General features: G+C 41.1%; 1 protein-coding gene across 1 annotated transcript in view; it reads left to right on the plus strand.

The window, feature by feature from the left end:
* Positions 1-25,000, plus strand: part of LOC128687043 (nephrin) — a 308,655-nt gene that overhangs the window by 81,146 nt on the left and 202,509 nt on the right. The window contains exon 6 of the mRNA XM_070082505.1: positions 17,942-18,096. Within this exon, the coding sequence (XP_069938606.1) occupies positions 17,942-18,096 (155 nt within the window). The remainder of the gene's footprint in view (positions 1-17,941; positions 18,097-25,000) is intronic.

A 25,000-nucleotide genomic window follows, 5' to 3' on the forward strand; every position in this document is an offset into this window, starting at 1 on the left:
ACAACCCCAAGAATTTCGTCTTGTTTAACCATTTCAGTAAACTTTCAAATTTACTCTCTGACCAATGTTATGAATTATCATTGTTATTGTGGTACGATATATATATATATATATATATATATATATATATATATATATATATATATATATATATATATATATATATATATATATATATATATATATATATATATATGCAAAACAACCACTTTGAAAAAATAGAGAAATTCCAAGCGCTTTCGTGACTACTCACATTATCAAGGAACTATGAAAGTAAAGCATCCAAGGAAGCTATATAAGGGGTCTGGCCAGCACCTCACTATCAGATCCCACAACGGTTAAACAACTGACGCGCGCCGACCCAACTGGACAGGTCTTTTGCACAACTCACCAACATATATGTATATATATATATGTATGTGTATATATATATGTATGTGTGTATATATATATATATATATATATATATATATATATATGTATATATATATATATATATATATATATATATACACACATATACGTATGGGTGTGTATGTGTATGTATGTATGTATGTAGCTATGTATATCTGTAATGAGAAATAACACCATTAATAATAATTATTACTATCATTATTATTATTAGTAGTAGAAGTATAAATAATATTATTATAATGTTTAAATATGAGCAAAAGTGAATAGCAAAAATAATTTTTCCAGAAAATAAAGTATTTTTAGCAGCAGGTAATTACCAAAGAGAAAGTTTGTGAAATAGAAAGTGGAGGAAAAAACATTATATTTGTACGAAGAGCAGTCTCAACTAGATGACTTTCTGTGGCTGAACTATCCCAGACAGATATCCCCGTGTTACACAACCCCAGTCTCCTCTACCTCAGTGCACTCGACTGGATAGTACAGAGTGAGGCATACCTTGATAATTCAGTTAAATATTGACATTGAGAAATCGAAGATAAATAGACGAGACATACACAAGTCATCATGTGGAAATTTATATCTAAATTTCTTAAATAAAATTAGTAAATTGGTACATGAACTGACCAAATCTAATTCAAAATCTTCAAATGTGCCACTGTCCTAAAATACACAAGCACGTTAAGCTTGAAGTCGCTCAAAAGTTGTATTATTAAGTTATGGAAGCCTTGAAGTATAGTTTTTTTTCAATTTATACAAAAAATGGGACCTACACAGGTCACCATCATTCCATACTTTTCACTAAGTATGGTTGACCAGCTTAATTACATAGAAAAATATTACTTAATAAAATTGGGAAATTGAAATTTACACAGCTCAAAGTGAGTGACAAACTTTGTTTTAATAAAGACCACCAGTATAATATCTTTATTTCTACAAGTACATGTACAAGGTATACAGACCTAGACATCAATGACATTACTACTATATAGAAAGTCCCTTGTTATGGAGAGCATTTTGGGCAAATTAGGTTAATTTTGTTTCCAGGATGCGACCCACACCAGTCGACTAACACCCAGGTACCTATTTTAGTGATAGGTAAACATGGACAGCAGGTGTGTTAAGGAAACACGTTCTAATGTTTCCACCCGTACCGGGAAGCGACCCCCGGACTCTCAATGTACGAAAGAGATCTTTGCCTACCAGGCCACGGGCCACCCAATGGTAAATGTCCTTAACCGATCAGTAAATGATCTGATTCCAAGAATTTCGTCTTGTTTAACCATTTCAGTAAACTTTCAAATTTACTCTCTGACCAATGTTATGAATTATCATTGTTATTGTGGTACGTCTCCTCAGTAATATTTTCAACACAGAAGAAGCATTCTTTAGTTATTGAATAAAAATATTATCACTATTCCGTAAAATTGGCAAAAAGTATTTATGGCAGACAGTGCCTGTGGGAACCTTGTGTTCAGGAAACCATACGTGTGGTGAAAGTTTCAAGTCGATCAGATGATTCATTCTCCAGGTATGGCACGAATTACGACGATTCCCAGTCTTTTATAACTATTTTCCCGTATGAAAAAAAATTTACCAGCACGCGGAGGAAAATTAATAGTCACTGTCCTGGTGTAATTAAGATGCATCACCTATTAAATATTGACGTTATTAAGATGAGGTAAACTAAAAAATTTATAACGGGAATAAAAACTTCCCTTATTTTCCACGTACAGTGAAACCTGTTTATTCGGACGTACCTTTATTCGTATAATCCAGTATTTGGGGAAAAAATCGAGAAAAAAGTAACGATATTCGCAAGTTTCGCTTTTTGAGTTCTTGTGATTCAATTTTCATTTTTTTATTTTTTGTATAACTTTGTGTTATTTTTATTTTATTATTGAAAATAAGTGATCGTGTCCCCGAGAAAAATATTGAAGAAAAAATGCCTAAAGGAAAAGCTGTAAGAACCACCAGTGAACCAAAAAAAAAAAATGAACTTATTTCAAAATACGAAAATGGAACACTTGTTGATCCAGTATTGAGAAAATTCAACATTCAGACCCCTAAAGGGAGGTTCCTTGACGCTGGTGAGGGGCTCTTGATCTAGGGAATTGGATCTCTGCTCCAGTTCCCCGAATTAAGCCTGAATACCTTCCACATCCCCCCCTCCCCGCAGGCGCTGTATAATCCTACGGGTTTAGCACTTCCCCTTGATTATAATAATGATCAATATTCAGAACACCCCCAGGAAACAATTCCGAATTTAGGGGCTCTACTGTAAAATAGTCAGAGGTTCAGCTACACGTCTGACTTTCACTCTCCACCTCATAGATTTAGTAGACAACTTTTGTGAAGGTTTGAAGCTCCGACACTTAGAGTATTGTGTTGTGTTTTGTTAGTTATCAGAGACACTGTAGGATGCTTGGAATGTATAAAGTAACTTTGGTTATAGTGCACGAGAGCTTGCCAGGTGTTCCAAGAATTTGGTCCTAGTTACCGTACATGAGTGCTGAAAATTTGAAGCCGAATGGATGAGGGGTTCTCGAATTATGAGCGAAATGCAGTATAAAAGTTGGAGGACCAAAAAAAGGGGGAAAGAAAACAGAAAAAAAAATCAGGAAACGTCTTATTATAATTATTACTATTATTATTGTTATTTTATTATAATTTTTTTTTATTATTATCATAATTACTACTATTATTATTATTACTTAAATAAGTTTTCCAGTATGTTGTATTTGAATTCAAGCAGGTTGCTTGATGGAAAGTTTTTGATTCGAAGAAATGGAGCTACCATCCCCTTCCTTGGACCAAACTTTATTATACCCCTTTCCATACAGAGAGAGAGGGAGAGAGAGAGAGAGAGAGGGAGAGGGGGGGGAGGTAATCTTGGTACGTTTACAAGATAATGAAGATTTATAGGAAATTCAGAGATAATTCATGATACATGCTTGGAAACCCGGGGAAAATGTGGAGGACATGCAGTATTGTATGTGTATGATGAGAGTGTATGATGAAGCTGTATATGATGAGAGTGTATGATATTGGTGTGTATGATGAGGGAGTATGTGATGAGGGTGTGTGATGGAGTGTATGATGAGGGTCTGTGATGAGGGAGCGTATGAGGGTGTATGATGAGGCTGTATATGATGAGAATGTATGTGTGTATGATGAGGGAATGGGTGATGGTGTATGATGGAGTGTATGATGAGGGTGAATGATGAGGGAGTGTATGATGGTGTGCAAGGTGAGAGAGTGTGAGGGAGCATCAGTAATATAGTGACACACAGGTAATTACCAGATAATGAGCAACACTATAACAATCACCTCATTATAGGTAATGACGCTTCAAAGAGCTCACTTATTACTGATTAAATTATACTCCATAAGTGTTTATATGTCTATTAAGAATGATTAATTAACCAAAGTTATGTGAGGATCAATATATACCACTTATTCCACAGTTTATATATATATATATATATATATATATATATATATATATATATATATATATATATATATATATATATATATATATATATATATATATATTTAACAAGTCGGCCGTCTCCCACCGAGGCAGGGTGACCCAAAAAAAGAAAGAAAATCCCCAAAAAGAAAATATTTTCATCATCATTCAACACTTTCACCACACTCGCACATAATCACTGTTTTTGCAGAGGTGCCCAGAATACAACAGTTTAGAAGTATATACGTATAAAGATACACAACATATCCCTCCAAACTGCCATTATCCCAAAATCCCTCCTTTAAAGTGCAGGCATTGTACTTCCCATTTCCAGGACTCAAGTCCGGCTATGTAAAATAACCGGTTTCCCTGAATCTCTTCACTATATATTACCCTGCTCACACTCCAACAGCTCGTCAGGTTCCAAATACCATTCGTCTCCATTCACTCCTATCTAACACGCTCACGCACGCTTGCTGGAAGTCCAAACCCCTCTCTCACACAACCTCCTTTACCCCCTCCCTCCATCCCTTTCGAGGACGACCCCTACCCCGCCTTCCTTCCTCTACAGATTTATTCGCTCTCCATGTCATTCTACTTTGATCCATTCTCTCTAAATGACCAAACCTGCTCAACAACCCCTCTTCAGCCCTCTGACTAATACTTTTATTAACTCCACACCTTCTCCTAATTTCCACACTCCGAATTTTCTGCATAATATTTACACCACACATTACCCTTAGACAGGACATCTCCACTGTCTCCAACCGCCTCCTCGCTGCAGCATTTACAACCCAAGCTTCACACCCATATAAGAGTGTTGGTACCACTATATTTTCATACATTCCCTTGTTTGCCTCCATAGATAACGTTCTTTGTCTCCACATATACCTCAGAGCACCACTCACCTTTTTTCCCTCATCACTTCTATTATTAACCTCATCCTTCATAAATCCATCAGCTGATACGTCAACTCCCAAATATCTGAAAACATTCACTTCTTCCATACTCCTCTTTCCAAATTTGATATCCAATTTTTCTTTATCTAAATCATTTGATACTCTCATCACCTTACTCTTTTCTATGTTCACTTTCAACTTTCTTCCTTTACACACAGTCCCGAACTCGTCCACTAACCTCTGCAATTTTTCTTTAGAATCTCCCATAAGCACAGTATCATCAGCAAAAAGTAACTGTCAATTCCCATTTTGTATTTGATTCCCCAAAATTTAATCCCACCCGTCTCCCGAACACCCTAGCATTTACTTCTTTTACAACCCCATCTATAAATATATTAAACAACCATGGTGACATTACACATCCCTGTCTAAGACCTACTTTTACCGGGAAGTAGTCTCCCTCTCCTCTACACACCCTAACCTGAGCCTCAATGTCCTCATAAAAACTCTTTACAGCATTTAGTAACTTACCACCTATTCCATATACTTGCAACATCTGCCACACTGCTCCCCTATCCACTCTATCATATGCCTTTTCTAAATCCATAAATGCAATAAAAACTTCCCTACCTTTATCTAGATACCGTTCACATATATGCTTCAATGTAAACACCTGATCTACATATCCCCTACCCACTCTAAAACCTCCTTGCTCATCCACAATCCTACATTCTGTCTTACCTCTAATTCTCTTAATAATAACCCTACCGTACACTTTCCTGGTATACTCAGTAAACTTATTCCTCTATAATTTTTACAATCTCTTTTGTCCCCCTTCCCTTTATATAAAGGGACTATACACGCTCTCTGCCAATCCCTAGGTACCTTCCCCTCTTTCATACATTTATTAAACAACAATACCAACCATTCCAACACTATGTCTCCTCCTGCTTTTAACATTTCTGTCCTGATCCCGTCAGTTCCAGCTGCTTTACCTCCTTTCATTCTACGTAATGCCTCACGCACCTCCCCCACGTTTACATCCTGCTCTTCTTCACTCCTAAAAGATGGTATACCTCCCTGGCCAGTGCATGAAATTACCGCCTCCCTTTCTTCGTCGACATTTAAAAGTTCCTCAAAGTATTCTCGCCATCTGTCCAATACTCCATCTCCCCATCTACTAACTCTCCTACTCTGTTTTTAACTGACAAATCCATTTGTTCCCTAGGCTTTCTTAACTTGTTTAACGCACTCCAAATTTTTTTTCTTATTTTCATTAAAATTTTTTGACAGTACCTCTCCCACTCTATCATATGCTCTCCTTTTTGCACTCTCTCTCACACCACTCTTCACCTTTCTTTTAGTCTCCATATACTCTACTCTTCTTATAACACTTCTGCTTTGTAAAAACCTCTCATAAGCTACCTTTTTCTCTTTTATCACACCCTTTACTTCATCATTCCACCAGTCACTCCTCTTTCCTCCTGCCCCCACCCTCCTATAACCACAAACTTCTGCCCCACATTCTAATACTGTATTTTTAAAACTATTCCAACCCTCTTCAACCCCCCTCCACTACTCATACTTGCACCAGCCCACCTTTCTGCCAATAGTTGCTTATATTTCACCCGAACTTCCTCCTCCCTTAATTTATACACTCTCACCTCCCTCTTACTTGTTGTTGACATTTTCCTCTTGTCCCATCTACCTCTTACTCTATCTGTAGCTATAACTAGATAATGATCCGATATATCAGTTGCCCCTCTATAAATGTGTACATCCTGAAGCCTACCCATCAGCCTTTTATCCACCAATACACAATCTAACAAATTACTTTCATTACGTGCTATATCATACCTTGTATATTTATTTATCCTCTTTTTCGTAAAATATGTATTACTTATTACCAAACCTCTTTCTACACATAGCTCAATTAAAGGTTCCCCATTTTCGTTTACCCCTGGCACCCCAAATTTGCCTACTACTCCCTCCACAACATTTTTACCCACTTTAGCATTGAAATCCCCAACCACAAGTACTCTCACACTTGGTTCAAAACTCCCCACACATTCACTCAACATCTCCCAAAATCTCTCTCTCCTCTACACTTCTCTCTTCTCCAGGTGCATATATTCTTACTATAACCCACTTTTCACATCCAACCTTTATTTTACTCCACATAATCCTTTAATTAATACATTTATACTCTCTCTTTTCCTGCCATAGCTTATCCTTCAACATTATTGCTACTCCTTCTTTAGCTCTAACTCTATTTGAAACCCCTGACCTAATCCCATTTATTCCTCAGCACTGAAACTCTCCCAACCCCTTCAGCTTTGTTTCACTTAAAGCCAGGACATCCAGCTTCCTCTCATTCACAACATCCACAATCATCTCTTTCTTATCATTCGCACAACATCCACGCACATTCAGACATCCCACTTTGAAAATTTTCTTCTTATTCTTTTTAGTAATTATTACAGGAAAAGGGGTTACTAGCCCATTGTTCCCGGCATTTTAGTTGACTTTTACAACACACATGGCTTACGGAGGAAAGATTCTTATTCCACTTCCCCATGGAGATATATATATATATATATATATATATATATATATATATATATATATATATATATATATATATATATATATATATGTCGTGCCGAATAGGCAGAACTTGCCATCTTGGCTTAAATAGCAACGCTCATCTTGCCATATAGGACAAGCAAAAATTTGTGTATGCAATAATTTCGCCAAAATCATTCTGAACCTAACGAAAAAAATATATTTCACTGTATTTGTTTAGTATTAAATTACTGTAAACAAATCTAAAATATATTTAGTTGGGTTAGGCTAAAATAAATTGTTCTTGTTGTAATAAGGTTAGGTAAGTTTTCTAAGATTCTTTTGGTGCAAAATTATAAATTTTTACATCAACATTAATGAAAAAAATATATGTTTAAACGTATAAGAGAAAATTTTAGAAAGGACTTAATTTTAAATGAGTTCTTGCTAATTGACCAGTTTTACATATTCGGCACGACACACACACACACACACACACACACACACACACACATATATATATATATATATATATATATATATATATATATATATATATATATATATATATATATATACTATATTGTTGTAAATGACATTAAGGTGTATGGTAATGCTGAAAGTAGTATTGGGTCACTTATGTTATATGTATGTATAAGTTTCACCGAAGTTGTTTTATTGAAGATCCTCAACGCTGCTGAAATATTTACATCTGTTTGAGCTCTGCTGGTGACGAACTGTTTGATGGCATGCTGGAGAGTTGTGAGAATTGATGAATTATATGAGCTCTGCTGATGACGAGCTGTTCGGTGGTTTGCCAGAACTTGTGAGAATTGATGACAACAATGTACGCGGCTGTCATCAGGACCCAAAGAGGCAGCAAAAGAAACTAAAAACCTACATCAACTCTGAAGACAGATAACAGCCGACGAGAAGAGACGGAACAAACAGTTGCAAAGAGGAACGTTACTGAAGACGTGTCATCGTTTAGTGACTGAAGAAGCCTGTTGCAGTCAAAACAGCTCAATAGAGTTCTTTTTCTGCAATTATGTCCATTTCTCTACATCAGCTCTCTCTCGGTTTGCCTTGCAGGATCTTTTCCCGGTGAATGATGCTTCCATGATGCAGTGCACCATGCACCATGGCTGTCAAAGGCCACTTATTCATTAAAGATCTTTCTGTTCAAGGGCCAAATGAAGGTGGCAGCGCGTGAGACACGTATCATTACGCCAATCTGCCTCTTCATCTCCCTCATCTGTACTCGCTGCTGTCACGAAGCTTCCCTATTTAAGTGAGCATCACTCAACCAGCTGAACGTTTCCTCTCTCTCTCTCTCTCTCTCTCTCTCTCTCTCTCTCTCTCTCTCTCTCTCTCTCTCTCTCTCTCTCTCTCTCTCTCTCTCTCTCTCTCTTTCCACGAGTAAAATGTGTGTAAAATCAGAGAGGCAAGTTAAATAATACGGGCCTAAAAAAATCCCAGCAGATGGGTTAAGCCCTGGCTCTTTCTCTCCCCCTAGTGACACTCACAAAATCTATTCTATTTACTCTGTCCCAATTTCCAATCTCAGTTTCCAATAAGGGTCTTTTCTTTACATAAAAGAAGTCAAGCAAGCAAGCAGCGCGTTTTGTCATTTTCGATACTTGTCCCAGCATCTAGTGCTCGCGTGCCCTCTTCAGCGATCGTATTGATGATGAGGCTAAACACGACATTGTCAACAACTTCTTATGTCGCCTGAATTCTCTGGACCGACTGAGGATGGCAAGATATCTGGCTCTTGCACTCCATTGAAGCTTGTATCACAAGTGGGCGTTTGAAGGTGTTCAACTTCAGCTCCATGAATGGCGAAGAAGCTACCAAGGCGTTAATAACACAGCACCTTGTACAGTAGCAGTTGGATCTTACGTTAAAGTCACTCGTGTCCAAGGTCAGACTTCTCAACGTCAAGTGGTGAACGAGGCTTTGGTTAGGTTAGGTTTGTCAGGAAACAGGACAGGTGTTTCCTGACGTGGGTCTTAGTCATGTGATGACCCGCAGCTAGAGTTTTTGGTTATCTGACCGAGGTCTTCCGCTGGCATATCGGTCCACCCTTTTAAAAATTCAAGTCTCCGGTGTCATCGAAGTCTTACAACAAACACAGCACACTAACTGATATTCACAGACTCGTCATTTTTGGGGGGATAATCCCTAGATATGTTATTTCTGATCCACATTGAACCAAATGTCATAGTTCACATAACGTGTGTTTTAATAATGATGGATTTTGCTGTGCGGGATTGCAGGTTTAATATAATATTCGTTACAAATGTAAATTACTTTGATTTTGAAAAACATAAACAATTTGAAAAAGTAATATTAATTTTTTTTTTTCAATTTTCAACATTGTGCGTGAGCCCGTGCTATTGGAAACTAAATATTATTAAATCTCTCTAATTATTACGTATATACCTACATATCAATATGTAACATATATATATATATATATATATATATATATATATATATATATATATATATATATATATATATATATATATATATATATATATATATATAAAAAATATATGTATATATACATATACATATATATATATATATATATTTATATATATATATATATATATATATATATATATATATAATATACTCGATGACTCATATCAGTTTATTTAAATAAAGAAAATTTTTATTATTATTATTATTGCTATGATTATTAACGAAAATTAAATCAGAATTTTTCATGTTAAGGTATTTACTATTTACATATAATTACGAGCGAGATGAATAGTCCCAGTAATTAAAATTATCACTCCTGTAATTAATTATCACTTTCACGAAGACAGAAATAATTGATTATGACTCATCATAACACTCACTTTCACCATGATGACACAAGAGTCACTTTCACGATGATAGAAATAATTGATTATGACTCAAACAACACTCACTTTCCTGTGTGTTGTTTAGTTGGTGTCCTCCCCTCCCCTTCCCCCCCCCCCTCATAGTGGTAGGGGGGAGGGGAAAATGCCTCTGATTCGGACAAAAATTATTCAGATTCTAACAAAATATCTCAGATTTGGACAAAAATTATTCAGATTTTAACAAAATATCTCAGATTCGGACAAAAATTATTCAGATTTTAACAAAATATCTCAGATTCGGACAAAACTTACTCAGATTTTGACAAAATATCTCAGATTCGGACAAAAATTATTCAGATTTTAACAAAATACCTCAGATTCGTACAAAAATTATTCAGATTTTAACAAAATATCTCAGATTCGGACAAAAATTATTCAGATTTTAACAAAATACCTCAGATTCGTACAAAAATTATTCAGATTTTAACAAAATATCTCAGATTCGGACAAAAATTATTCAGATTTTAACAAAATACCTCAGATTCGTACAAAAATTATTCAGATTTTAACAAAATATCTCAGATTCGGACAAAAATTATTCAGATTTTAACAAAATACCTCAGATTCGTACAAAAATTATTAAAATTTTAACAGAATACCTCAGGTTCGTACAAAAATTATTAAAATTTTAACAGAATACCTCAGGTTCGAGCAAAATAAAAAAAAAATCCAATGTACAGAAAAGAATAATCTTTTCGGTGATAATTTCTTTGAATGCTATTGAACAGTCAGGTATATCCATGTAAGTTTTATGTGTGTGATCTACTATGCAACACAGTGGAATATACTGTACTGCTGCGTCAAACATGTATTGGTGAACGTTCAAATATTGAGCGTGAACACTGGTGGACATCCGTAGGTGGACCACCGCTGCTACCACCACAAGAATCATTCCCGTGTGTCCTATGTTTATCTGTATGACCCTTGTGTTCTTCAGCTTCATAATGTTCCAGACCATGGTGCTGAACTCTTCTCCAGACCATGGTGCTGAACTCTTCTCCAGACCATGGTGCTGAACTCTTCTCCAGACCATGGTGCTCAACTCTTCTCCAGACCATGGTGCTCAACTCTTCTCCAGACCATGGTGCTGAACTCTCCTCCAGACCATGGTGCTGAACTCTTCTCCAGACCATGGTGCTGAACTCTCCTCCAGACCATGGTGCTGAACTCTTCTCCAGACCATGGTGCTGAACTCTTCTCCAGACCATGGTGCTGAACTCTTCTCCAGACCATGGTGCTGAACTCTTCTCCAGACCATAGTGCTGAACTCTCCTTCAGACCATGGTGCTGAACTCTTCTCCAGACCATGGTGCTGAACTCTCCTCTAGACCATGGTGCTGAACTCTTCTCCAGACCATGGTGCTGAACTCTCCTCCAGACCATGGTGCTGAACTCTTCTCCAGACCATGGTGTTGAACTCTCCTCCAGACCATGGTGCTGAACTCTCCTCCAGACCGTGGTGCTGAACTCTCCTCCAGACCATGGTGCTGAACTCTCCTTCAGGCCATGGTGCTGAACTCTCCTCCAGACCATGATGCTGAACTCTCCTCCAGACCATGGTGCTAAACTCTCCTCCAGACCATAGTGCTGAACTCTCCTCCAGACCATGGTGCTGAACTCTCCTCCAGACCATAGTGCTGAACTCTCCTCCAGACCATGGTGCTGAACTCTTCTCGAGACTGAGGGACTGACTACCTCAAATACTATTTCTCCAAGGTTGATGGACTGAAGAAGTCTACTGTGTAGACGAAACGTTTCAACAATAAGAATACCCAACTGTTGCACATGTGTCTTAATCATCAATAATAATATTACAATGTTGACACATGCAGCTTCTTGTTTCTTCTGATTGATTTCTGTCATCTTTCCTTTTCCATATATGGAAATCAGTCAGTATATCAGTATTGTATACTGACACGTACGTTAGCAAGACAATATTCGAATTATGCTATTTTACTGAGAAGACGTTTAGTCCACCAGGGACGAAACGTCTGAGAAACCGCATATTTGGCCTTATTTACGGAAATCCGTCAGCATATCAATATTATATACTAATGAGTATGTTAACAAGACATAGTATCCGATTTATGCAATTTTTATTGAAATGTTTCGTCCACAAGGGGCGAAACGTCTCGGAAACCTCTTATTTTGTCTTACGGAAATCAGCCAGTATAACAGATCCGAACCATTACAGAATTACTTTTAAGTTGACATATTCTTTGATATTCAATATGATGTTTCTTGTTCCTGATGCACTGAATAGCCGTGATGTCGCTCCAGCATTGTACAGGAAGACATGTCTAGTGTATTGTTGATGAAATCTCTCTCATTGATTGGTTAATGAGATTGAAAACCTTCGCGCTACACGAGGGCCATTAAAGTTGCATGTCACGTGTTCACCACCCGTCAAGAATACTTTAAGACAGGTATTGCACTCTTACTGCATGAATATAGAGAATATACACAGGTATTGCTCTCACTGTATGAACACCGAGAGTATACTCCTCATACTTTTTGTTTGGTTGGTGTGTTTAATGTATTTGAGAAATATAATTACGTTAAGTGCTTTAGGAATAACTGATTGATTTCAGGTATTGTTTAACGCAATGCTAAGCTTTGCGAAATTTTGTGTCTGGCCGTCACTCAGATTCACTCTCGAACATTTATATGTCTCCACTCTTTTTGTGTTGTATATGTGTCGTATGTATGTTGTGTGTCGCGTATGTGTGTTGTATGTGTGTCGTAAGTATTGTATGTATGTGTGTGTTGTATGTGTGTCGTAAGTATTGTATGTATGTGTGTGTTGTATGTGTGTCGTATATGTGTTTCGTATGTATGTGTGTGTGTTGTATGTGTGTAGTATATGTGTTTCGTATGTATGTGTGTTTTATTTATATTTAGAAGCAAGAAGGATCTACCACGTCAATTGTTATACGGGTTACAGAGCTTCCATCCTCGTACCATTCTAGTACCAGTCTAGTAGTGGTTCATCACCTCCCTCCTCCTCCCTGGTCCAGTTACCACTAGTGGTTCATCACCTCCTTCCTCCTCCCTGGTCCAATTACCACTAATGGTTCATCACCTCCTTCCTCCTCCCTGGTCCAGTTACCACAAGTGGTTCATCACCTCCCTCCTCCCTGGTCCAGTTACCACTAGTGGTTCATTACATTCTCCTCCTCCCTGATCCAGTTACCATTAGTGGTTCATCGCCTCCCAGGTACCACTAGTGGTTCATCATCTCCCAGGTCCAGGTACCAGTGGTTCATCACCTCCCAGGTACCAGTGGTTCACCTCCCAGGTCCAGGTACCACTAGTGGTTCATCACCTACCAGGTCCAGGTACCACTAGTGGTTCATCACCTCCCAGGTCCAGGTACCATTAGTGGTTCATCACCTCCCAGGTACAGGTACCACTAGTGGTTCATCACCTCCCAGGTCCAGGTACAATTAGTGGTTCATCACCTCCCAGGTTCAGGTACCACTAGTAGTTCATCACCTCCCAGGTCCAGGTACCATTAGTGGTTCATCACCTCCCAGGTCCAGGTACCACTAGTGGTTCATCACCTCGCAGGTCCAGGTACCATTAGTGGTTCATCTCCTCCCAGGTCCAGGTACCACTAGTGGTTCATCACCTCCCAGGTCCAGGTACCACTAGTGGTTCATCACCTCCCAGGTCCAGGTACCATTAGTGGTTCATCACCTCCCAGGTCCCGGTACCACTAGTGGTTCATCACCTCCCAGGTCCAGGTACCACTAGTGGTTCATCACCTCCCAGGTCGAGGTACCACTAGTGGTTCATCACCTCCCTGGTCCAGTTACCACAAGTGGTTCATCACCTCCCTCCTCCCTGGTCCAGTTACCACTAGTGGTTCATTACATTCTCCTCCTCCCTGATCCAGTTACCATTAGTGGTTCATCGCCTCCCAGGTACCACTAGTGGTTCATCATCTCCCAGGTCCAGGTACCAGTGGTTCATCACCTCCCAGGTACCAGTGGTTCACCTCCCAGGTCCAGGTACCACTAGTGGTTCATCACCTACCAGGTCCAGGTACCACTAGTGGTTCATCACCTCCCAGGTCCAGGTACCATTAGTGGTTCATCACCTCCCAGGTACAGGTACCACTAGTGGTTCATCACCTCCCAGGTCCAGGTACAATTAGTGGTTCATCACCTCCCAGGTTCAGGTACCACTAGTAGTTCATCACCTCCCAGGTCCAGGTACCATTAGTGGTTCATCACCTCCCAGGTCCAGGTACCACTAGTGGTTCATCACCTCGCAGGTCCAGGTACCATTAGTGGTTCATCTCCTCCCAGGTCCAGGTACCACTAGTGGTTCATCACCTCCCAGGTCCAGGTACCACTAGTGGTTCATCACCTCCCAGGTCCAGGTACCATTAGTGGTTCATCACCTCCCAGGTCCCGGTACCACTAGTGGTTCATCACCTCCCAGGTCCAGGTACCACTAGTGGTTCATCACCTCCCAGGTCCAGGTACCACTAGTGGTTCATCACCTCCCAGGTCCAGGTACCACTAGTGGTTCATCACCTCCCAGGTCCAGGTACCATTAGTAGTTCATCACCTCCCAGGTCCAGGTACCATTAGTGGCTCATCACCTCCCAGGTCCAGGTACCACTAGTGGTTTATCACCTCCCAGGTCCAGGTACCATTAGTGGTTCATCACCTCCCAGGTCCAGGTACCACTAGTGGTTCATCACCTCCCAGGTCCAGGTACCATTAGTGGTTCATCACCTCCCAGGTCCAGGTACCATTAGTGGCTCATCACCTCCCAGGTCCAGGTACCACTAGTGGTTCATCATCTCCCAGGTCCAGGTACCATTAGTGGTTCATCGCTTCCAAGGTCCAGGTACCACTAGTGGTTCATCACCTCCCAGGTCCAGGTACTACTAGTGGTTCATCACCTCCCAGGTCCAGGTACCACTAGTGGTTCATCACCTCCCAGGTCCAGGTACCATTAGTGGTTCATCACCTCCCAGGTCTAGGTACCACTAGTGGTTCATCACCTCCCAGGTCCAGGTACCAGTAGTGGTTCATCACCTCCCAGGTCCAGGTACCACTAGTGGTTCATCACCTTCCAGGTCCAGGCACCACTAGTGGTTCATCACCTCCCAGGTCCAGGTACCGTTAGTGGTTCATCACCTCCCAGGTCCAGGTACCACTAGTGGTTCATCACCTCCCAGGTCCAGGTACCACTAGTGGTTCATCACCTCCCAGGTCCCGGTACCACTAGTGATTCATCACCTCCCAGGTCCAGGTACCGCTAGTGGTTCATCACCTCCCAGGTCCAGGTACCACTAGTGGTTCATCACCTCCCAGGTCCAGGTACCACGTGATTCATCACCTCCCAGGTCCAGGTACCACTAGTGGATCATCACCTCCCAGGTCCAGGTACCATTAGTGGTTCATCACCTACCAGGTCCAGGTACCACTAGTGGTTCATCACCTCCCAGGTCCAGGTACCACTAGTGGTTCATCACCTCCCAGGTCCAGGAACCATTAGTGGTTCATCACCTCCCAGGTCCAGGTACCACTAGTGGTTCATCACCTCCCATTTCCAGGTACCACTAGTGGTTCATCACCTCCCAGGTCCAGGTACCATTAGTGGTTCATCACCTCCCAGGTCCAGGTACCACTAGTGGTTCATCACCTCCCATTTCCAGGTACCACTAGTTGTTCATCTCCCAGGTCCAGGTACCATTAGTGGTTCATCACCTCCCAGGTCCAGGAACCATTAGTGGTTCATCACCTCCCAGGTCCAGGTACCACTAGTGGTTCATCACCTCCCATTTCCAGGTACCACTAGTGGTTCATCACCTCCCATTTCCAGGTACCACTAGTGGTTCATCACCTCCCTGGTCCAGGTACTAGTGGTTCATCACCTCCCTGGTCCAGGTACCACTAGCGGTTCATCACCTCCGTGGTCCAGGTACTATTAGTGGTTCATCACCTCCCTGGTCCAGGTACTATTAGTGGTTCATCACCTCCCTGGTCCAGGTACTATTAGTGGTTCATCACCTCCCTGGTCCAGGTACCACTAGTGGTTCATCACCTCCCATTTCCATGTACCACTAGTGATTCATCACCTCCCTGGTCCAGGTATCATTAGTGGTTCATCACCTCCCATTTCCAGGTATAACTAGTGGTTCATCACCTCCCTGGTCCAGGTACTAGTGGTTCATCACCTCCCTGGTCCAGGTACCACTAGTGGTTCATCACCTCCCTGGTCCAGGTACTATTAGTGGTTCATCACCTCCCTGGTCCAGGTACTATTAGTGGTTCATCACCTCCCTGGTCCAGGTACTAGTGGTTCATCACCTCCCAGGTCCAGGTACCACTAGTGGTTCATCACCTCCCTGGTCCAGGTACTATTAGTGGTTCATCACCTCCCTGGTCCAGGTACTATTAGTGGTTCATCACCTCCCTGGTTCAGGTACCACTAGTGGTTCATCACCTCCCTGGTCCAGGTACTATTAGTGGTTCATCACCTCCCTGGTCCAGGTACCACTAGTGGTTCATCACCTCCCTGGTCCAGGTACTATTAGTGGTTCATCACCTCCCTGGTCCAGGTACTATTAGTGGTTCATCACCTCCCTGGTCCAGGTACTATTAGTGGTTCATCACCTCCCTGGTCCAGGTACTATTAGTGGTTCATCACCTCCCAGGTCCAGGTACTATTAGTGGTTCATCACCTCCCTGGTCCAGGTACTATTAGTGGTTCATCACCTCCCAGGTCCAGTTATTCATACCTTCTCACACGCCCCTATTTACATAATAAGTTCCAGGAATATCTGGAACTTTCATCAATCTTTTAACATTAATATGTTAACGATATTTTTGTTAGTACTGTTTAGTAATGTTCTTGTTAGTACTGTTTAATAATGTTCTTGTTAGTCCTGTTTAGTAATGTTCTTGTTAGTACTGTTTAGTAATGTTCTTGTTAGTACTGTTTAGTAATGTTCTTGTTAGTCCTGTTTAATAATGTTCTTGTTAGTACTGTTTAGTAATGTTCTTGTTAGTACTGTTAAGTATTGTTCTTGTTAGTACTGTTAAGTATTGTTCTTGTTAGTACTGTTTAGTAATGTTCTTGTTAGTACTGTTAAGTATTGTTCTTGTTAGTACTGTTTAGTAATGTTCTTGTTAGTACTATTTTATTGTTTTCTTTTTTTATTTTGTTGTTGTTTTCCCGCGTGTGATTGTCTATAATTGTTAATGTTCAAAGTTGTGTATGACTGACTAACAGTGCTTTTCAGATGTCAACATTACCGTATTTTCTGGCGTATAAGGCGCGCTTTCCACAAAAAGTCTTGGAAAATCAGCCTACGCCTTATATGCTCAAGGTCAGGGATCAAGGGTAGGCTTTGTGGTACGCTTTAGCAGTTGTTTACTAACGTTATGTTACAACTGCTTGGGAATATAGTCTTATATGTTCTTGCACATTATAAATGCTGGAAAATACTGTACCTCTCCTCTTCTACTGTCTCCAGTATTCTCCCGTATTCAACTGAAGAAGTGTCTCTTGCGCAGGCGAAACGTTTCGGCAGTAACGCTACCAAGGTGTAACACATGTGTGTTATTTATTAACTTGTCGGTATTGTGTACCATGAATACAACACTACCTACCTACCCTGATATCCAAGTGTCTTGTTTCTCCACCAGTACGGCCGCTGTTTACCAGGCTGGAGTCACCACCCAAGTCGTTAAGGGTTGGCAAGGAGTACCACATTACCTGTCTTGTGGCTGGGTCCCGTCCTCAACCCAACATTACCTGGACTCTTGGCAACGTGGCATCCCATGCTCCCATCCTAGCTCAGGTAAGTACCTTGTCTTGCCGAGTGAGTACGTGGCAGTCTCCCATGCTCCTATCCTAGCTCAATGAGTACGTGGCATCCCATGCTCCTATGCTAGCTAAGGTGAGTACGTAGCATCCCATGCTACTATCCTGGTCACGGACTGGGCCGCTGGGGCGCTAACTCTGAAACCCTCCCCAGGTATACTTGAGGTATCCTAGCTCAGTGAGTACCTGTCATCCCATGCTCTTACCCTCGTTCAGGTGAGCACCTTGTATTGGCCGAGGTGAATAGGTATCCTCAGTAAGATGACGCCTCGCAGCTGCGCTGAGTGTCGTGTGTCTTGAGTTTTATTCACTCGGAATTTCTCTCCAGTTTTACCTGAGTTTCTTGCAGTAGTGTGTGTGTGTGTGTGTGTGTGTGTGTGTGTGTGTGTGTTTGTGGTGTGTGTGTGTGAATGTGTGTGTGTATGTGTGTGTGTGTGTGTGTGTGTTTGTGGTGTGTGTGTGTGTGTGTGTGTGTGTGTGTGTGTGTGTGTGTGTGTGTGTGTGTTTGTGGTGTGTGTGTGTGAATGTGTGTGTGTATGTGTGTGTGTGTGTGTTTGTGGTGTGTGTGTGTGTGTGTGTGTGTGTGAATGTGTGTGTGTGTGTGTGTGGTGTGTGTGTGTGTGTGAATGTGTGTGTGTGTGTGTGTGTGTGTGTGTGTGTGTGTGTGTGTGTGTGTGTGTGTGTGTGTACTCACCTAATTGTGGTTGCAGGGGTCGAGACTCAGCTCCTGGCCCCGCCTCTTCACTGATCGCTACTGGGTCCTCTCTCTCTCTCTGCTTCCTGAGCTTTGTCATACCTCTTCTTAAAACTATGTATGGTTCCTGCCTCTACTACTTCACTTGCTAGGCTATTCCACTTGTGTGTGTGCTTGTACTCACCTAATTGTGGTTGCAGGGGTCGAAACTCAGCTCCTGGCCCTGCCTCTTCACTGAGTGCTACTAGGTCCTCTCTCTCCCTGCTCCATGAGCTTTGTCATACCTCATCTTACAGCTATGCATGGTTCCTACCTCCACTACCTCACTTCCTGACTACTCTATGACTGAAAAAATACTTCCTACCATCCCTTTGACTTATCTGGGTCTTCAACTCCCATTTGTGATTCCTTGTTTCTGTGTCCCATGTCTGGAACATCCTGTCTCTGTCTACCTTGTCTATTCCACGCAGTATTTTGTATGTCGTTATCATGTCCTCCCTAACCCTCCTGTCCTCCAGTGTCGTCAGGCCGATTTCCCTTAACCTTTCTTCGTAGGACATTCCCCTTAGCTCTGGAACTAACCTTGTCGCACACCTTTGCACTTACTCTAATTTCTTGACGTGCTTGATCAAGTGTGGGTTACAAACATGTGCTGCATACTCCAGTATGAGCCTGACGTACACGGTGTACAGTGTCTTGAACGATTCCTTACTAAGGTATCGGAACGCTATTCTCAGGTTTGCCAGGCGCCCGTATGCTGCAGCAGTTATCTGGTTGATGTGTGCTTCCGGAGACGTGCTCGGTGTTATACTCACCGCAAGATCTTTCTCCTTGAACGAGGTTTGCAGTCTTTGGCCACCTAGCCTATACTCCGTCTACGGTCTTCTTTGCCCTTCCCCGATCTTCGTGACTTTGCATTTGGTGGGGTTAAATTCGAGAAGCCAATTGCTGGACCAGGTGTCCAGCCTATCCAAGTCTCTTTGAAGTCCTACCTGATCCTCATCTGATTTATTTCTCCTCATTAACTTCACATCATCTGCGAACAGGGACACTTCTGAGTCGAACCCTTCCATCATGTCATTCACATATACCAGAAATAGCACTGGTTTTAGGACCGACCCCTGTGGGACCCCGCTTGTCACAGGTGCCCACTGTGATACCTCATCACGTACCATGACTCGTTGTTGCCTCCCTGTCAGATATTCTCTGATCCATTGCAGTGCCCCTCCTGTTATACGCGCCTGTTCCTCTAGCTTCTGCGCTAATCTCCTGTGAATAACTGTGTCGAAGGCCTTCTTGCAGTCCAAGAAGATGCAGTCAACCCACCCCTCCCTCTTGTGTCTTTCTTCTGTTACTTTATCATAAAACTCCAGTAGGTTTGTGACACAGGATTTGCCTTTCATAAATCCGTGCTGGTTGGCGTTTATACACTTGTTCCGTTCCAGGTACTCCACCACTCTCCTCCTCATAATCTTCTCCATGACTCTGCATACTGTACACGTCAGTGACACTGGTCTATAGTTTAGTGCCTCTTTTCTGTCTCCTTTTTTAAATATGGGTACTACATTTGCCGTCTTCCATACCTCAGGTGGTTGCCCAGTTTCAAGGGATGTGTTGAAGATTGTGGTTAGTGGCACACACAGCATTTCTGCTCCCTCTCTAAGGACCCACGGGGAGATGTTGTCTGGTCCCATTGCCTCTGAGGTATCAAGGTCCCTTAGCAGCTTCTTCACCTCCTCCTCAGTTGTGTGTATGACATCCAACACTTGTTGGTATATTCCTTGTTGGCGTCCCCCTCTGTTTTGTCCACTCAGAGGCGTTCCTCTCTCCACTGTAAATACTTCCTTAAATCTCAAGTTGAGCTCCTCACATACTTCTTGATCGCTTCTGGTGAGTTCCCCACCTTCTTTCCTCGGCCTGGTCACCTGGTCCTTGACTGTTGTCTTTCTCCTAATGTGGCTATAGAGCAGTTTCGGGTCAGACTTGGCTTTCGATGCTATGTCGTTTTCGTACTGTCGCTGGGCCTCCCTCCTTATCTGTGCATAGTCGTTTCTGGGTCCTTTGCCTCCTGTACCTTTTCCATTCTCTGGTGCACTTAGTTTTTGCCCCCGTACACCTTCGGGTAAACCAAGGACTCGCTTTGGTCTTCCCATTATTTCTATTGCCCTTGGGAACAAACCTTTACTCTGCCTCCCTGCATTTTGTTGTTACGTATTCCATCATTTCATTTACTGACTTTCCTACCAATTCTCTGTCCCACTGAACCTCCTGCAGGAAGTTTCTCATGCCTGTGTAGTCCCCCCTTTTATAGTTTGGCTTTTCCCATCCAACACCTGTTACCCTCTCCACTTTTATGTGATGTCCTCAATATCTGAACTGCTCAGGGTGAACACAAGGTCCAGTCTTGCTGGTTTATCCTCCCCTCTCTCTCTGGTAGTGTCCTTAACATGTTGATGCATGAGGTTTTCCAGTACGACATCCATCATCTTGGCTCTCCATGTTTAGGGACCCCCGTGTGGCTCCAGGTTTTCCCAGTCGATTTGTGTGTGCGTGTGTGTGCGTGTGTATGTGTGTGTGCGTGTGTGTGTGTGTGTGTGTGTGTGTGTGTGTGTGTGTGTGTGTGTGTGTGTGTAACTTGCACCTCACTGGGTTAGATTTCCTGGCTTGGCGAGACGTATGGGCTCTTACACCTGTTGCCCCTCTTCACCTAGCAGTAAATAGGTGCCAGGGTGTTAAGTGACTGGTGTGGGTGGCATCTTAGGTCAATAACAAATATTATGTTCAGATGAACATATGTGTTATTGGACTGTGTTGAGTTATTCTCTGTTTGTTACTCTTTTTCTTCGTTTTTTCTTCCTCATTCATATTTTTGTTGTTAATCATATGTTTTTCTCCTTTGCTTTGTCTTCTTTTTTGTCTTATTCTTCTTCGTTTTCATTTTCTTCATCTTCATGTTCTTCTCTGTCTCTCTCCTCTTCCTCCTCCTCCTCCTCCTCCTCCTCCTCCTCCTCCTCCTCCTCTTCCTCCTCCACTCCCTCCCCCTCTCCCTCCCCCTCCCCCTCCCCCTCCCCCTCCCCCTCCCCTCCCCCTCCCTCCTTTCTCTTAGCTTGGTTTACAGGAGCTGATTTAGGATAATTTTTGGAGTCAGATCGTCCATATATTAAGGAGAGTCAGGTGGCGTCAGTCAGGCGGCGTCAGTCAGGCGGCCATCACTGACTAATGGCAGACATTACCGCCAGATTTAGGAAGGAACACATTTCACGGATGCAAGAATCACCTGGATTTGGATTCGGTGACCCGTATTTAATTTTCCTTCAGAGTTCATCCATTGTTTGCTCATCCAGTTCACAACTGATGTTATCGTGCGCCGAAATTATCAATAATTTCTGTTGTTATATTGTAGGGAAACTGTGATAATTTCTAGACAGTATAACAAGAAAAGTTATAATTTTTTTGTTACGTTGTGTAAAAATTATTTTTAATTTTTGTTATATTGTGTAGAAATTGTCATTAATATTTTGTTGTAATGTATTGTATAAATTATAATAATTTTATTTCTATTGTGATAAAATTATTATAATTTTTCATGTATTATTGAGAAATTATTATTTTTTTATTATATTGTGTAGAAATTATAATTCTTGTTGTTATATAATGTAGAAATTATTATAATTTTTTATATTTTACTTAGAAATTATAATAATTTTATTACTGTTGTGAAGAAATTATTATATTTTACATGTTGTTTAGAAATTATCATAATTTTTACATAAATTTATTCTCTAAAACTGCATTTCAATTGGGGAAAAATTGAACCAGTTTTTAATTATTTATATAAAATAAGAATTATAAGGAACCTTAATGGCTATCACTCTGGACCGACATTTTTACTGGACAAAAAAATTCGAGTTTAGAGATTTATACCTTTAACTCTGTCTCATTGAGACCGTATATCAGCATTAATTGTAAAGTTAGGTTATAATTCATGCAGCGTTCAGACGAGCTGGTTATTCAGTACCAGGAGTGGTGTAGGCTTGATCCTCCGTCCCCTGTCACGGAGGATCACTCCGATTTTTTTTTCATTATACGTAGTAACGCGTCTGTATATATGTCGTTTATGTCAGCTAGGCCTATATACCTTGTACATGTACTTGTAAAGATCAATATATTATTATTATTATTATTATTATTATTATTATTATTATTATTATTATTATTATTATTATTATTATCTATGTATTGGTGCGTTAGACCTGTGTGTATTGCGCCATAGTCCGTATCTTCGTAGGTTGTTTCACAGATTTTTAGCTGGATGGGCGAAATGCATTGTGGTGCGTCACTGCGTAATAGTGACTGCAGAGCCGATGTAGAGAATATGGTGTAGCTATCAGGTGTACGTTTATGGCTATAATGGAGGCAATAAACGAGAGAAGAGGGGAGAAGAGAACTGTGATGTTGAAGGAAGTGTATAAGAAAGCTGGGATACCCAGTGAAGTGTATAAGAGAGATGTATGACACTCAGTGAAGTGTATAAGAGAGATGTATGACACTCAGTGAAGTGTATAAGAGAGCTGTATGACACTCAGTGAAGTGTATAAGAGAGATGTATGACACTCAGTGAAGTGTATAAGAGAGCTGTATGACACTCAGTGAAGTGTATAAGAGAGATGTATGACACTCAGTGAAGTGTATAAGAGAGATGTATGACACTCAGTGAAGTGTATAAGAGAGATGTATGACACTCAGTGAAGTGTATAAGAGAGATGTATGACACTCAGTGAAGTGTATAAGAGAGATGTATGACACTCAGTGAAGTGTATAAGAGAGATGTATGACACTCAGTGAAGTGTATAAGAGAGCTGTATGACACTCAGTGAAGTGTATAAGAGAGATGTATGACACTCAGTGAAGTGTATAAGAGAGATGTATGACACTCAGTGAAGTGTATAAGAGAGCTGTATGACACTCAGTGAAGTGTATAAGAGAGATGTATGACACTCAGTGAAGTGTATAAGAGAGATGTATGACACTCAGTGAAGTGTATAAGAGAGCTGTATGTTACTCAATGATCCAGCATGTCAGGAAATGGAGTGTATATGTTTGCAACGACACTGTTCTAGAGCTAAGAGATACGTCCTATGAGAAGATATTAAGAGGGCTAAACCTGTTATCATTAACGGTAAGAAGGATATAGGGGTGATATGATAATGTACAAAATACTAAGAGGAATTGATAGGGTGGAGAGGGACAGCTTGTTCGAAAGACGGGAAATGGACCGCGAGGGCACAGCTGGAAGTTGAAAACGCAGATGAGTCACAGTGATGTTAGGAAGTATTTTTTCTAAGTCTTGGAGTAGTCAGGAAGTGGAATGACCTGAAGACTGGAGTGGTAGAGGCAGAAGCCATAAAAATTTTTAAGAAGATGTACGATAAGGCTCTTGAAAGCAGGAGAGAGTGAACCAGTAGCAGCTAGCAAAGATGAGGGGCCAGGAGCCGAAACTCGACCCCTGCAACCACATATAGGTGAGCACACTACAAGGATCAGGCCATGTGTCTATTGACAAGTTCTTTTGACAACCATTAACAATATCCTCTCTCTCTCTCTCTCTCTCTCTCTCTCTCTCTCTCTCTCTATCTCTCTCTCTCTCTCTCTCTCTCTCTCTCTCTCTCTCTCTCTCTCTCTCTCTCTCTCTCTCTCTCTCTCTATCTCTCTCTCTCTCTCTCTCTCTCTCTCTCTCTCTCTCTCTCTCTCTCTCTCTCTCTCTCTCTCTCTATCTCTCTCTATCTCTCTCTCTATCTCTCTCTCTCTCTCTCTCTCTCTCTCTCTCTCTCTCTCTCTCTCTCTCTCTCTCTCTCTCTCTCTCTATCTCTCTCTCTCTCTCTCTCTCTCTCTCTCTCTCTCTATCTCTCTCTATCTCTCTCTATCTCTCTATCTCTCTATCTCTCTATCTCTCTCTCTCTTTACAGGGTTTGACAAGGTTAAGGATCCTAGCTTTATTGAAGTATTTACAGGTTAAGGATTCTAACTGTTCTTGGCTTAGGCTATTACCTACATCAGCTCATTTGAGCTATTTTTGTTATGAGACATACAAAGTAGGGAACAGGATGAAGTTGGAGCCATCTGTGGGCCAGCATTTTCATTTGATCAACTGACGTTATCTCGTTGACATCATTATGCTGTACGAATG

The sequence above is a fragment of the Cherax quadricarinatus genome, chromosome 7 (assembly GCF_038502225.1).
Source record: "Cherax quadricarinatus isolate ZL_2023a chromosome 7, ASM3850222v1, whole genome shotgun sequence".
In the NCBI taxonomy this organism is placed as follows: Eukaryota; Metazoa; Arthropoda; class Malacostraca; order Decapoda; family Parastacidae; genus Cherax; species Cherax quadricarinatus.